The 16904-nt window shown below is 38.7% G+C and overlaps 1 protein-coding gene across 8 annotated transcripts in view; it reads right to left on the reverse strand.

Annotated features, from left to right (window-relative positions):
- The window catches only part of RABGAP1L (RAB GTPase activating protein 1 like), a 762391-nt gene that overhangs the window by 111757 nt on the left and 633730 nt on the right, over positions 1-16904 (reverse strand). The window contains exon 1 of one of the 8 annotated variants that reach the window (XM_027773767.1): positions 10289-10379. The exons of 5 other annotated variants lie outside the window; for them this stretch is intronic. Coding sequence is in view for 2 of the 3 variants with exons in the window: in XM_006153333.3 (XP_006153395.1) it covers positions 7141-7251 (111 nt within the window). In the remaining variant the exon portion in view is untranslated. Of the gene's footprint in view, positions 1-7140; positions 7840-10288; positions 10380-16904 lie in introns of those variants that run through there. 2 more of the 8 variants (XM_006153333.3, XM_027773768.1) reach the window with 2 other exon arrangements.

Consider the following 16904-nt stretch of genomic DNA (forward strand, 5'->3'; position numbering starts at 1 on the left):
CACATTTAAAACTTTTTTTTTTTAATTCATAATAGAGTGTGTGCTCACATGAGAAATGAGACAGGGATGAGCACCCTCTACAGGATCTGATCTAGGAATCAGTAGGATATTGTCATAGTTTTCAAAGTGTGAATTGAGAAATTTCTTTAATTAAAAAAATTATTTTATTAGGAACCAGCAGTTAGCGTAATGGCTATGTCACTGGACTCCCACATAGTCGACCGTGGTTCGCGTCTCGGACCAGGTGGCTTAAAACTCACGCCAGGCGCATGTGCGTGCGTGTCAGGGATCCCGAGAGGAGAATGGAGGAGAAGGGATTGCAGCGTGACCATCCCCCATGGGGGGTGATTTCTCGCTTTCTGTCTCTATGTCTCTCTCTGTCTGTCTGGTGAGTGCACATGCCCTATAGCGAAAACCTCTCCAAAAAAAAAAAAAATTATCTAACTTTATTTATTATTTATTTATTTATTTTAATTTGATCAGAGAGGGACAGAGAGAGACAGAGAGAGAAAAAGTGAGAAAGCAAGCAGCTAGATCCAGGATTTGACTCACAGTCGGCCATATGGAAGTCCAGCGCCCTTAACCACCACACGACCTGGGAGCCCCAAGATTGAGAAATTTCTGAAATCAATTCAGTGGCTCAAACCAGCCTTTAAAAAATTAAATATTCTGGGACCAGCAGTTAGCATAATGGCTATGTCGCTGGACTCCCACATAGTTGACCATGGTTCGTGTCCCGGACCCAGTGCCTTAAAACTCACACCAGGCGCGTGCGTGCGTGCCCAAGATCCCGAGAGGAGAATGGAGGAGAAGGGATTGCGGCGTGACCATCCCCCCTGGGAGGTGATTTCTCGCTTTCTGTCTCTCTGTCTTTCTGTCTGGCGAGTGCATGCGCCCTATAGCAAAAACCTCTCGAAATAAATAAATAAATAAATAAATAAATAAATAAATAAATAAATGAATATTCTGAGGTCTTTAAAAAGTTCATGGAAAATATGTATTATGGAAAAACTAGACATGTATATAAAAAATTTTAGCAGGAAAAAACTTATATTTTTTAAAAAAGAATTATTCTATTTCATTTATTATCATTATTATTTGTTTAGTCTGACTAGAGAGAGACAGAGAGAAAGGGAAAGCAGGAAAGCAAGCCTTCAGGTCCAAGACTCAAACCATGGTCAACCACGTGGGAGTCCAGTGCCTTAACCACCATACTACCTACCGGCCCCATCTTTGTTTTAGTTTTTTTGCAATAGGGTGCATGTACACACAGAAGAGGGAAAGTAAGAAATCAGTCCCCAGTGAGGATGGCTATGCTGCAATCCCTTCTCCTTCATTTTCCTCTCAAGACTGTGGGCACACGGGCAACGTGCCTGGTGGGAGCTACAAGCTGCTAGATCTGGAACTTGAACTGTGGTCAGTCATGTTAGAGTCCACTGCCTTAACCACCATGCCACCTGCTGGCCTCTAAATTTATACTTTAATTCCATTTCTCCATGAACTTTTTATAACACCTTCATTTAACAGAAAAAAATAAATAAATAAAGCACACTCTGTGCTGAAACAGCAATTTAATCAACTTTTCTTCCAACTTGTATGTGTAATGGCTCACAATGTATTTTTTATGAAGTGAATTCATCAAAAATATTAGAACGCCAAAGGCTACTTAAAAGATTCAGTATCCATACCTAAGAACCACTGTACTTGGGGACAGCAGGTGGTGTGGTGGTTAAGGGTGCTGGACTCTCACATGACTGACCATGGTTTGAGTCCTGGACCTGGCAGCTTACTTTCTTACTTTCTCTCTCTTACTCTGTCCCTCTCTGGTCAAATTAAAATAAATAAATAAATAAATGTATGTATGTTAAATAATTTTTTGGGGAGGAGAGGTATTTGCTATAGGGTCAAGAAAGAAAGAGACAGAGAGACAGAAAGGGAGAAATCTCCCCCCCAGGGGGATGGCCACACCGCAATCCCTTCTCCTCCATTCTCCTCCCGGGATCCTGGACACACGCGCGCACACACAACGCCCAGCATGAGTTTAAGCAGCCGGGCCTGGGACTCGAACTATGATCGACTACATGGGAGTCCAGCAACACAGCCATTACGCTAACTGCTGGTCCCTATGTCAAATAATTATTTTTTTAATTTTTAAGAGATTGGGTCCCTATGTCAAATATATTTTTTTTAACTTTTAAGAGATTGGGACCAGCAGTTAGTGTAATGGTTATGTCGCTGGACTCCCATGTAGTCGACTGCGGTTTGAGTCCCGGACCTGTCAGCTTAAAACTCACGCCAGGCACATGTGCATGCGTGCCCAGGATTCCAAGAGGAGAATGGAGGAGAAGGGATTGCAGTGTGGCTATCCCCCCTGGGAGGTGATTTCTCACTTTCAGTCTCTCTGTCTCTCTCTGTCTTTCTGGTGAGCGTACACACCCTATTGCAAAAAACTCTCCAAAAAAAAAAAAAAAAATTTAAGAGATTCAGTATCCATATCTGAGAACCACTGTACTTAAGGGATTTTTTTACTATTCAAAGAAATCAAAATTTCTTCCATTATGAAATTAAGTCCAAAAAGATTTAATATATCCTGAACTAAGAAAGCTTCTAAATACCCTTCATAATAGTGTACCAAAACCTAAAGAGGATTTTTTTCCCCTAAATATAAGTAAGCAAGAATATAATTTCCTTCAAAGTATGGTTAAAAAGTCAAGACTAAGAAGTGATTTATTTTGTGCCACAGAAAATCTGAGTATTTCTTTAATATGGTTTAAAAGGTTAATCTTAGATAAAGCAAAAAATTCAATATGGGGCCCAGCTGTACTGCTCTGCAGGCTGGAAGCCATATGGAACATCAGGATTCAATTCCTGGGTTAACCTGTACATACTGATACCAAGACGCCCACAATCCTGGCTGGCTAAAAGACCAATGAGTGGGCAGATCAGTGTGAGCTAAATTTATGACTGTTGTCTCTCTCTCTCTCTCTCTCTCTATATATATATATATATATATTTCATGAAATAAATAAACTTTAGAAGATTCAATATGGAACTCACTGTAAAATTAAAAGCAAATAATAGATATTTTATCTTAGGACAATTTTACTAGAATTTTTCCATATGAAGCAAAACTAAACATTACCTTCAAAAGATTATTTAGATTTCAAATGTGACAAAGATAACAAAATATACTCAGAAAGTTGTATGATTCGGACCAGCAGTTGGCATAATGGCTATGTCGCTGGATTCCCATGTAGTCGACTGCAGTTCTAGTCCCAGACCCGGTGGCTTAAACTCATGCCAGGTGCATCTGCGTACATGCATGCCCAAGATCCTGAGAGGAGAATGGAGGAGAAGGGATTACAGTGTGGTCATCCCCCCTGGGGGGTGATTTCTCGCTTTCTGTCTCTGTCTCTCTGGAGAGCGCACGCGCCCTCATAGTAAAATGCTCTACAGAAAAAAAAAAAAAAAAGAAAGTTGTATGATTTAACACCTCAACATCATATTAAGTTTGGTATACAGTACGATATTTTGTATCTCTATTATACCTTCAAGGCTTTCCATAGCAGTGACCAAATTCTGTATCAAATAAGTGTCAGGGTTAGGAGTGGGGAGCCCCCTTCCGGAGTTGAGGCTACATCAAGGCATAATGATCTACTTGTCCTCTACACTCTGCCACTTCACAACTCTGTTTTGGTTTCTTCTCCCTTTCGTCCGTAAAACTCCTATTAGTTTTTAAAGACTCAGCTTAAGTCTGAGATCTCTTAAGATAACCTTGACAGGACAATCAGAAAAAAAGAAAATAGAATTCTGAATTCCCTAGGTAAGCTTTTATGGTGAATACTGTGAAATTAATGGCTAAAATGAAATCTAAAGATTATCCACAAGCATGAGCTATCTTATCTTTACTCGGTATATACATTGTGGATAACCAGGGGTTGGCAATCATCTTTGCATAATGTATAAATTATGAAAAACTGTGTAAATTAAGAAAGAAAAGCATGCAATAGGCCAGATGTTTTTCTATGAATGGACATTTCCAGAAGCATATTATGGCTTTATATTTGTTTTGATTTTATTTATTTATTTATTTATTTTAGTTAACTGTTACAGTTAGACTGCATCCATAAAACATCTACAGGGGTGTGGTGTGGGGGTTAAGGTACTGAACTCCCACATGGCTGACATGGTTCAAGTCCCAGATCTGGCAGATCACTTTCGCACTTTCTGTCTCTCTCTGGTCAAATAATAGTAATAATAAATAAAATTAAATAATTTATAAAAATAAAATAAAAATCTACAAAAGTGGTGAAAGTATAATGAATCACTATAGTACTTGGCACCCAGGTCCTATTATTTTTTTAAGGGGTTTTTGTTGTAGGGCGCGTACGCTGACTGGAGAAAAAAGACAGAGACAGTGAGAAGGAAAGTGACAAATCAACCCCTGGGGGGAAGGCCACGCCACAATCCCTTCTCTTCCATTCTCCTCCCAGGATCTTGGGCACACAAGCACACGCGCCCGGTGTGATTTTCAAGCCACCAAGTCCAGGACTCAAACTTCAGTTAGTCATGTGGGAGTCCAGCAACGTAATTGCTGTTCCATCTGCTGGCCTCTAAAGTGCCCAGTTTTAACGATTATCAACACAGTTAACTAGTTTCATCCATATCACAATTCCTCTAATGGACAATCTCAAAACTTTGCAGACATCTTGTCTGCAACTATTCAGTACATATCTTTAAATCACTATCTAAAAAAAAAAAATTATAACATCATTACTGCAGAGGGCCAACAGGTAGTATGGTAGTTGAGGCACTGGACTACCACATGGCTGAGCATGGTTTGAGTCCTGGACCTGGCAGCTTGCTTCCTTTTCCTGCTCTCCTCTCTCTCTCTCTCTCTCTGTCTCTCTGTCTGGTGTTCACATTATCTGCAGCAAATTAAATAATAAATAAGTTTAAATAGACATTTTTAAAAATCATTATTGCACAAAAAAATCAAATGATTCTCTTAATATCATTAGATACCTAATTAGTGGCCAAATATGCCCGATTATCTTACAGATATTTTTTAGTTTGTTCAGATCAGCACATAATTTATTTTTAAATTACAATTTATTATTTAAAGAAACTGTCATAGTATTTTATTTTATTTTATTTTATTTTATTTTATTTTATTTTATGTTAAGAGATTATAGGGCATGTGACCTACCTGAAGAAACAGAGACAAAAAGTGAGAAATCATTCCTCGGGGGGATGGTCACACTGCAATATCCTCTCTCCACTCTCTTCTTGAGATCTCGGGCATACACACATATGTGCTTGGAGTTGAGTTTCAAGCTGCGCAGGTCCAGAATTAGAACCGTCGTCGGCCACATGGGAGTCCTGAGCCTTAACTATTATGCCACCTGCTGGGCCCGCCATATTACGTTTTTAAGCTTATTGTGTTTTAAAATAGAAGTTGGGTTTCAAACTAATAACGTTTAATCTATGGTATACTCTTTTAATCAGTTTCTTATAATGAACATCATTAAACATAATAAACATGAATTACTACAACTAGTTAAGAAAGTTTGTTTAAAAGGTATAGGGTTGGGACCAGTAAATGGTGTAATAGTTAAGTCACTGGATGTAACCACATAGTTGACCATGGTTCAAGTCCTGGACCTGGCGGCTTGAAACTCAAGACAGGTGCATGTGTGTAAGTGCCCAAAATCCTGAGAGGAGAATGAAGAGAAGGGGCTGCAGTGTATCTGGTCCCCTCTACGGGGTGATTTATCACTTTGTGTCTTTCTGTCTCTCCAGTAAGAGCACCCTATAGCAAAAATTTCTCTCTATCTCAAAAAAAAAAAAGGTATAGGACTGGACAGTGGCATGGTAGTTAAGGTTGCTGGATCTTACATGGCCAACTGTGCAGTTTAAGTCCAGACCTGGTGGCTTCAAAAACACATGCATGGGGGCCAGCAGGTGGAACAGAGGTTTATCTATGTGCCTTATAGCAATAGGACGGGATAGGACAGACAGGACAAGACAGGAAAGAGGAGAGGAGGGGAGAGGAGAGGAGGGGAGAGGAGGGGAGAGGAGAGGAGGGGAGAGGAGAGGAGAGGAGAGGAAAAGGAAAAAAAAAGTAAAAAGGAAAGAAAAAAAAAGGGAAAAGACGTGCATGTGTGCGTATCACAAAAATGAGAAGAATGGAGAAGGAATTGCGGTGTCACCATCCCCATGGGGGAGTTCATTCTCACTTTTTCTCTCTCTCCTTCGAGTGTACACATCCTGTAGCGAATTAAAAAAAAAAAAAAAACATTAATTACTAGTATCTTCAACTCAATAGTCATTATAATGGTGACACAGAGAAGAAACAACAAATACTTGCAACAACTTTGTTTTTCTAATTATGCCAAGACATGCACACTAAAACCCTTAGAGAACAGTAAAAAAAAAAGAAGAAATTAAATATTAAATCAAAATGAATATTGTACTAGAGGGGCTGGCAGGTGGTGTGGTGGTGAAGGGCACTGGACTCCCACATGACTGAACATGGTTTGAGTTGTGGACCTGGCAGCTTGCTTTCTCACTTTCCCTCCCTCTTGCTCTCACTCTGTCCCTCTCTGGTCAAATTAAAATAGATAAATGAATGAATAAATAAAGTTAGATAAAATAATTCTTTTAAAAAAATGTACTAGAAGTCATTTTCATAATAGTTCTTAGTAACAATTTAAGACCCTCAAAATTCTTTAGATAGCTCAGTTCTCAGCACGGATGTTATGTCTCACTGATGGAAATGTTCCACTTCAAAGAGACTGACTTACATGTGTGTAAATGCAGACAGCCCTCAATTAATAATCATACACATACACACAAGGCAAACACTCGAGACAACCTGTTATTTAGCACTAAAAAAATTCTTCTCAACCTCACATTATACGAAAGCATTAGCCTAACACTTTTCATGGACTAGTGACTTATAACAGTGTTTAATTATGTAAGTAAATCATTGTAAGTAGACCTCACTGCAGTCCATAACAAACTCAACAGTGACACTTCTATTTTAATTCCCAGGAAGCTATGCCTCACTGGCTACAGGAGTATAACCATCACATTAGAAAAGAAATGACAGCCCCCGAGTGTGCAAGGCCCACCTACCAGAGACCTGGGCTTGCTGCCTGCCACCAGACTAGAGAGGAAGTCTTCATCGTGCAGCTGGCTGAACACATGGGCGTCATAGGCTACCATAATGGAGATCTCTTCCATCATCTTGCCAGCTCGCCTTTTCCACAGCAGCAGCTGCTGCCCCGGCTCCAGACCAGACTATCCAAGGAAAAGTCCCACTGCAGCTCAGTGCCAATGCACACACCCACCTGAGTCCAAGGGGGTGGAGTATCAAAAACCCAGAAAAAAAAAAAAAAAAGAGGAAAAAAGGCAGCTGCTATCACAGGCTTGTCTAGCAATCAACCTCCAGTAGAAAACTAAAGGAGGTCTCTTATCTATGCAGGAAGTACATACTATAAACACCTCTTTACACAACAGCTGGAAAATTCAGTTTTTTAAAATCTTCTTTAAACTTTCAAAAAAAGAAATAACGTTTCCTAACTAGAAATACTCTATAGCCAAAAACCAAAACCAAAACCTCATTTTGTTATGTTCCTGGTAATTTCAAGTTTTTGTAATAGTTCATCTTCTTCAGTATTATTTATTAAGAATTTTCTTTAAAAAAAAAAAAGAATTTTCTTGCTTATAAAAAAATCTTGCTGAAGAAGTAGCTTTTCTTAATGCTATTACAGCTTATTTTTTCATATTTCTTAGAAACAGATGACAATCATTTTAATTTCTCAGAATTTCAGAATTCTTGGCACACTTAAAAATGATCTCCTGAAGTATATATTAAAAAAAAAAAAAAGATTCTTTTTCCCCTTTGAGTATTTCTGTTAAAAAAGAAGTACCAAAATATAAAAATGAAGCAAGGACAGCAATATCAATTAACAGTCATTTCCCCTTCTCCCACTTAAAAAAGCATGTATTTTAAACAAAACTTAATTTTTTGTTATTATTCAGTAAGCAGTACAAGGGTCTCATTTATAAACTGATTGTTTTTCTCCCATAGCTAAAAGTTCTTTTCATCTTTTATTTTTTAGATAAGAGATATCTTCTAATTGCCCATATCAGCCAATAGACATGAACTGTTGGTGATTTAGCAACCAGAAGTGATTTTTAAAGTATAACTGGGAACTAAACAATCCTCCATGCCTCCAGATGAGAAGTTTGAAAGCTGCCCACAATTATCACTACAAGTTGTCTAAATTACCAAGAAATATAGTGTATACTAATTCCATGGAGAAAGTATTAAGCAAATAAAAAAGGGGAGGGCAGAAAAATCTCATAAAGCTAGTTTTCCAATATCCCTAATTAAACTAATATTTCCCCTGCTTTTTACAGATTGTGACACGGAATTACAATGAGAAATATTATTTGTTAGAACTAGAAATCAATTTGGCAATGTCTGTCTAAAATCAAAAGAAATACAGCCACTGGTTGGAATATTTAGTCCTCACTACCAATACTGGGATTATGTTGCCTAAATTTGTTTGCTTTTCAGAAAACAAGCAAAACTCAGAATGAGATCTCTAGTCTCTCTTTTCCCATGTTGCCCTCAAGTATCTTCACCTAGATTAACTGATTACCTAAAGAGTTCCCTGTGCCATTTAAATATGACTTCTAAACATGATTAAGAGAGTTTTGCGACCTCTACAGCATTCCAGGTTAAAAGTGCACACACAGAAAGGAGGAAAATACCTATGTGCTAGGAAACAAAACATGTCTAATAGGCTTACTGAAACAAAAAAATGCAAATATTTTAAATAAATCCTCAAGATTAAAACAGCTTCAAGCTGTGTTTGATCTTTGTTGGATCCAGGAAAGCATTTTATTGCTTTCTTTTCCCTCTACAATGTAGTTTTTCCTTTTAAACGTTATTTTCATTAAAAAATTTTTTTGGCCAGCACATCTACCTTAATGCTGACTAGGCAGATAAAAATTAAATGATAATCAGGAGACAAGGCATTATAAGGCATTCGAGCTCGTACCTTTTCAATTCCTTTTTATCTTTTCAGAAGTACTTTAAAAGACACTGAATCTCTTCATGCATTCTCTAGCACCAGGAGATTTCGGATTTATATTGCAGCACCATTTTCTAGAGGTGAAAGCAATTCCTCTTGCTTTCATATTTTTTCTCTGCTACAGTGACTCAGTGCTTCCACACAAGGATATCGAATAAGGTGCAGTGACAAAGACACCTGTTGTGGAAGGTAAAGAAACCACTTCCCATAATGCCTTACTCCCTGCTGGCAACCGCCCAGGGGCAAACAGGAATTAGAATTGCATTTGAGCAGTTGCCTCAGCGCCCTGGGAAGGCTCCTTCAGCGTAACAATAGGTAATCGGCCAGGTTAAGAAGACACTTATAAAGCAAGAGAAAAAAAGAAAAAACAGAAAATAGCATCAAATAGCACCTAGAGGTGCTGTATATTAAATTCACAAAACATTTAAGACATCAGGTTTAAGTCAAAAACATTTTTAGAAACATAAGCGAAGGCTGTAAAAGTAGAAAAAATAGAAGCTTACAACTTCAAATTCAGGTCCTTTAATAATCCCATATAGCTCTTAAAAATTTTTAAAGGTTCTTATTTACTACCTTCAAGATATTGTTCTAAATAGTCACAGTGACTAAAATGATTAATATTCCATTTCTCAATCCAAGAGGTCTTTTATCATAGACATAGTACATATTTATTTTCTTGACCAAGAACTCCCTAAATCTTATTTACCACCTTTATTTTTTGGTCACCCCTAAAATGTTCCTTAAAATGTACTTTCAGAGTCTGGGAAGGAAAAATTCACATTTGTTTCATTTTTAACCCATATATAAATAAATGTATACTTGTGGCCCCAGCGAGAAGCAAGCTGTTTGAAAACTGATGATATCTTAGAAAAGTCGTCAGTGGGCTGATGTTTTTCTCTTCCCCTAAGACATTTTCTTCTGTCTCAGAAGTAACAGCTACACCAATACTATCTCAAATTTCAGGAGCTCTAGACATGTTTACATACAGTCTTTTACTCCCTTGTAAGACATCTTCCTTACTCCTGCCTGCCTCCTTCCCCCCAGTGAAACTCACCCATCTTCAGCGAGTTTCTGCAGTTACCTACTTCACTTAAAAATAAATAAGTAAAAGCAGAGGGGTGGAGAACTACCTGAGATCCAGGCCTCTGGTGCTGACACCATTTGCTGCTAGAACTTACCAGAGGACTGTGTATCAAACAGGGAGCTGAAACCAAGGCACTCCTGGTAACCAAATACAGGGTCCCCAGTTCTATGAGGAACTCGCTAGCTGCCTGTCCCGGGGCAAGTCACTTAACTTCCCTCAGTTTCAATTTCTTCATGGTCGTGTAAACTGAGAGGAATGGAACAGATCAGTGGTTTTCGCCTGTGTATTGAAAGAGTCAAAAGCAATGTGTCCTGTTTTCTTCTACTAAATAGGTTTATTGGGGGATTTGAAGGAGGGAATACCTTTTTAATTTCCATCAGAATGATAAACAAAAAGGTAACATTAACCCCAGATATTAAGAAAGCTCCCCCTGGGGTTGTTAAAATATGTTTCAACAAATGCAGTGTACTTTGTTGGGTTTTCTAGTATCAACGCTAAAAAGGAGGATTCAATGACAGTAGTTATACTTCTTATTAGTTACATTACCCTTTATACTTTTTCTCATCAGAGGCCCAACTGGGCATAAAACAATTTTCAAAAGGTTTTTGGCATCTTAAGTTTTAACAAATTTTAATAATTTTCTCCAACAATTTTTTATTGTATTTATTATTTGTATTGTTAATTTCCTATAGGGTACGTGCACTCACCAGAGAGAACGAGAGGGTGAAAGAGAGAAAGAAAGTGAGAAAGCAAGCCACCAGGTCCAGGACTGGAACCATGTTTAGCCTTGTGGGAGTCCAGTGCCCCAACCACCACACCACCTGCCGGCCCCTCCACCTAGATTTCTAATGCTGTTTAAGATTTTACACCGAGTTTGCTAGCTGATTTGGTCTGAACAGTCGTCCTCCTAAGACTATAAAAAAAAAATAGGACTCCCTCTTCTCACGTGTCAATTTCAGAAAGTTAAAACAAACAAAACAAGAAAAGCCTGAAACAATATGGGCATTTTTCGATTTCTGTGTTCTCCCCAAGTGTAGCAAAATAGTTCAGAGGGCGGTGTCTTGTTATCCACCAGTCAAATCAGCAAATACATTAAAAAATGTTCCCATATTATTAAAAATTATCTCATCTCATGTGACTGACTGGGAAGATTCTTCTCCCATGTCTCAGGTTCTACTTGTGGAACATTCTCATCACGACAGCCATAAAATCAGGATCAGATGGAAAGCAGGACAAAACATCAGTGGCAGAAATACGGCCTCAGGGTAGGAAGGTCTCCTATGTCCCCCACATGAAAAGGAAGTGCTCTGCAGAAACTCTGCTGCTCCTCCCAAGTGACCCTCACCTTATCATTCATTAACATCCAAGTAATGCAATGTAAAAATTCATGAAGTATACAGGACTCCATGTTAACTTTCTCTGTTTGTACAAATAAAAAACTGCAAGATAAAATCCTTTGAGTACTTTCTTAGTAATATTATTATTAACTAATATTATTATAGATAATATTTTATTTAACTTTTTATTTATTATTATTATTATTTTAATTTGACCAGAGAGAGACAGAGAAAGTGAGAAATCAAGCTGCAGGGTCCGGGACTCAAGTCGTGGTTGGCCACGTGGGAATCCAGCACCCTTAACCATGGTGCCACCTGCCATCCCAAAAACTAATATTCTAAGTAGGATTCTATCTATACTTACAATATAAAACCCAAATACTCTCAGTGGGAACAAAAGATATGATTGAGAAACTATTGAAGTATCAATAGAAGAAAGTTTTCAGAATATTTTAGATTTCAAAATAGTCTAGCAATACCTACTGAGATTTTTTACAATGGAAACAGACAAGTGTAAGATAAATAAGCAAACCTTAGTTTTCCTTAAAATTATGCAAAGGTAAATTAAAAAAAAAACATTCTTCTTGTGTTGAATCCTAGCTATTCAGCTCATTATCTTTCCTATCTTTCCTAGCTATTACTAAGTAAACTCAAAACCTAAGAAAACATAGATTCTTGGGGGAAAAAATCCCCAGTGTTAAACCAAGAAAAGAAAAACCAGTGGGATATAAATACTTGCTTAACAGGTATACTGGATATCTTGCTGGCTCATTTGTATCTCACTACAAAGAATTAGGGTGAAGTAGATTCTAGAGTATGAAAAAATAGCTGCAACTCTCACAATTCAGCTTTTTACGTCATTTGTAACCCTAAAGTACACAGCAATACATTTGCATTGAATTTTACCTGATCAAACATGGCTGCAGTGCTAACTGTACAGGGAGACTTGCCCTCACTCCAGGGTAAAGACAGGTTCAGCCTTACCTAAAACATTAGGGTGCCTCACCTGGACTCACTTTGAGCCTAGGATACAAATGAATTCTATAACAATAACTGTACCTTCATGTCTGAAACACTCGAATGAAAAATAATAATAATAATTTTTTTTTATTGCAAAAGGGTGTGCACACTCACCAGAGACACACAGGGAGATGGGGGCTGGGCAGTGGGTGGCAACATCCCCAGATGAGCTGTAGTCACTCTGTAATCTTTTCTCCTTTATCTCTCCTGCTGGGATTTTTGGGCATGTGCACACACTTGCCTGATGTTTCTGAAGCTGCCTGGGCTGGGGCTAGAAACAGGGCCAGGTATGTGGACTGCAACTCCCTTAACTACTAGGCTGAGGAACCTGACCTCAATGATACATTTAAAATTTTTACTAACAAATCAAACCATTCCACCTGATGCATTATTGTTCATTTTTTACAGGGTAAGAAGGTAGGTTTGGGGAATAGCAACAGAATTCACTCAAGTGCTCATTTGTCTCAAGTTCTTCTCCCAGCCTGGGTACCTTCCTTTTCAGTGCTCTCTTGGGTCCTCACACTAGGCTATATCATACAGGGAGCTTGTAGCACTGGATGTGGCTAAAATTCTGCACATTTAAATTCAATAAAATTGATATATGAATTATATCTTAATTTTTAAAAGTTATTAAATGCTTATAATATGCATGAAGGAGAATTACAGAATTTGTACTATAGTAAATACATATGATCTAGTTATGATAGTAAAGAATATTAACTACAAATTTTATGATATGAATAGCAGCTAATCTTTAGTAAGTATAAGTACTCTCATGTCTTAGACATAAAATCTCATTTAATCTTAGCTAGGTACTAGCATTATCCTCATTTCATACATGAGGTGACCAAAGTGTGGTGAAGTTTAGTGATTTGACTCAATCTCACAGCTAGAAATAAAGCTGATAAGATTCAAAAATAGGTGTGTCTAGCTCCCTCACCACTAAAGGATGATAAGGATGCATGCCCTTCACCACTAAAGGATGATAAGGAAAGTAAGTGAACACACATCAGAATCAGCTGCGTCATGGTCACTATTGCTCCTCAAACACTGAAGTTTGAGAAACACAGCTTAAGAAAATAAAACAGATGATGCCAAGCAATAACCATAGTGACAAAGGACCATAAATGATGCAGGACTGGGACAGATAAAGTCCTCTATAGACAGATAGTTATAGGCAAAATGAAATAATTTTTATTTATTTATTTTTAAAGAATTATTGGGGCCGGCAGGTGGCATGGGGGTTAAGGACACTGGACTCCCACATGACCAACTGCAGTTCATGTCCCAGACCTGGCAGCTTGCTTTCTCATTTCCTCTTTCTCTCTCTCTCTCCCTCTCTCTCTCTCTGTTCCTCTCTGGTCAAATTAAAATAACTACAGAAAGTAAAAAAAAAAAAAAAAAAAAAAATCCTTTAATTAAAAATTATTTATTTAATTTGATTTTGTTGTTGTTTTTATTATTATTTTAATTTGATCAGAAAGAGAGAGAGAGAAAGGGAAAACAAGAAAGCAAGCCACCAGGTCCAGGACTCAAACTGTAGTCAGCTATGTGAAAATCCAGCGCCTTCAACCACAATGCCATCTGCAGGCCCCAATTTTTTAAATTATTATTATTTTAAAAAAGAGAGAAAATGAAATTAGCCTGGCCACAGTAGTGAATATATGTTGGACACAGCAGGCGAGAGATGGCTTCGAAGGCAGATTCGAATTAGCAGGTCCTAAGTATCAGGTCAACAAATCTGGCATGTAGGGAACCAGCAGTTAGCGTAATGGCTATATCGCTGGACTCCCACGTAGTCGACCGCGGTTTGTGTCCCGGACCCGGTGGCTTAAAACTCACGCCGGGCGCATGTGCGTGCATGCCCAAGATCCTGAGAGGAGAATGGAGGAGAAGGGATTGCGGCGTGACAATCCCCACTGGGGGGTGATTTCTCGCTTTCTGTCTCTATGTCTCTCTCTGTCTGTCTGGCGAGCGCACGCGCCCTACAGGGCAAATCTCTCAAAAAAAAAAAAAAGTAGAAAACAAATCTGGCATGTAGACCAAGGGCAGTTATTGAAGACAAAAAGGTTTCTGCCTTGGGACCAGCAGTTAGCATAATGGCTATGTCGCTGGACTCCCACGTAGTGGACTGCGGTTCATGTCCCGGACCCGGTGGCTTAAAACTCACACCGGGCACATGTGCATGGGTGCCCAAGATCCTGAGAGGAGAATGGAGGAGCAGGGATTGCGGCATGGCCATCCCCTCCTAGGGGTGATTTCTCACTTTCTATCTCTCTGTCTCTCTCTGTCTGACTGGCGAGCACACGCGCCCTATAGCAAAAAACCTCTCCAAAAAAGAAAAAAAAAATGGCTTCTGCCTTTTCAGTCTCCATTTTTGCCATTGGAAGAAAGAAGTGTAGTGCAATGGTTAACACACAGGCTCCAGCAAAGATGAGAAACTGGTTTGATACTGGGCTCTGATGTTCACTGGTTGTGTGACTGTATTAATCACTTAGACTGCTACCAGAAGATCGTCTCGACTGGGTGACTTACAAACAATGGAAATGTATTTCTCACGTTAAAGAGGCTGGGAAGTCCAAGACCCAGGTGGTGGCAGATTTGGTGTGTTAAATGACCTTTATAAGAGGCCGTTGTTGTAGACTAAACTTTTGTTAGAGACCCCCACAGACCAAACTGAAATGGAGTCACTCATGCTAAAATATCACATCATCAAACTGACACTGTAAGAAAGCTGCTAGGTCTCCCAAATAGACCAGTTTTTCTCTTAAAACAGGAGATCCCAGTCTAGCCAAGTCAGTGCTATAAGAAAATAAAACATATATACATCTTGTAGCTTGCTTAGGAATATATACCTGAAATAACTCAGGATGCTACCAAGACTCATCACATGTTCTTGTTTTATGAACACTCTTATTGCCCAGATACGTTCCTCCTTTACCTTCCAGACTCACTGTCGCCACACTTCGCTTGAGATTAAGCAACAGGCCTCCGGGTGACCGTGAGGTCACTCTGCTTCCCTTATCATACAATTTAGCCAACCACAACTGTGCAAAACTCCTACTATTCTCCCCTTCCATTCACAAGTTTTGCTTTTAAATCATCCTGCTCTCACATATTATTTGAGGCAACTTGGATTTTGTGGCAATTACTCTAACCTTGGTTAAATAAACTCTCTTGCTTTATTTATTTTGCCTCTGCCTTCTTTCTTAGGTTCATAGGTATCTGGTGAGGATCTGCTTCTGTTATTGCTATGTTCTCATGATAGGAGAAGAAATCTCTTTGGGGTCCCTTTTATAAGAGCACTGATTCTATTCAGGAGAGTTCTACCATGTACCTCACCACCCTTCCAAAGGCCCCACCTCCTAGGATTTCAACATAGACATTTTTTTAAAAGGAATTATTTTATTTAACTTCATTTATCTGTCTGTCTGTATATATTTCTATCTTTGATCAGAGAGGGGAAGAGAGAAAAAGAGAGAGAAAGCAAGCTGCCAGGTCCGGGACTCGAACTGTGGTTGCCCATGTGGGAGTCCACCACAATTTCTTCTCCTCCATCTCCTCCTTCTGGCATGAATTTCAAACCACTGGGTCTGGGACTCAAATTGTGGCTGTTCATATTAGAGTTCAGCGACATAATCATTACACCATTGGCTGGCCTCTACAACAGAATGTTATTCAGTCTTAAGAAGAAGCAAATCCTGCTACTATGACAACATGGATGAACCTGGAATACATTATACTAAGTGAATAAGCCAGACACAGAAGGACAAATACTACATGACCTTATGTACATGTGGAATCTAAAGTCACAAAACTCACAGAAGCAGAGAGAAGAACGATGGCTGTCACTGAGGGGATATGTGGGGAAATTTTGGTCAAAGGGCACAAACTTTCAGTTATAAGATAATTAAGTTTTGAGATCTAATGTGTAGCATAATAACTATAGTTAATACTGTAGTGGATTTTAAAATCTGCTGAGAGATCTTAAGTGTTCTCACTACAAACATACACACTACACAAAAAGGGTAACGAGGACCAGCTCGCGGCGCAGTTCATAGCACAAACTAAACTGCAGTGTAGAAATCATGTGGCCAACTGCGGATTCAGATCTGCAAGTTAGCTTGAAGATATACTGTGTGCGTGTGCATGTGACCAAGATGCCAAGAAGCTGGAAGGGTAGGGAAAAGGGATGGTGCATAATGAGATCCTGTTGAGGGTGATTCACTCTTTCTCTCATGTGTGTACACGTGCAATCATGAAAAAATAAACTCAAAAAAAAAAAAACCAGGCAAACTATATGAGGTGTTGAATACATTAATTAGCTTGACTGTGATAAACATTTCACAATAT

Source organism: Tupaia chinensis, unplaced genomic scaffold (assembly GCF_000334495.1).
Source record: "Tupaia chinensis unplaced genomic scaffold, TupChi_1.0 Scaffold000369_1, whole genome shotgun sequence".
Classification (NCBI taxonomy): Eukaryota; Metazoa; Chordata; class Mammalia; order Scandentia; family Tupaiidae; genus Tupaia; species Tupaia belangeri.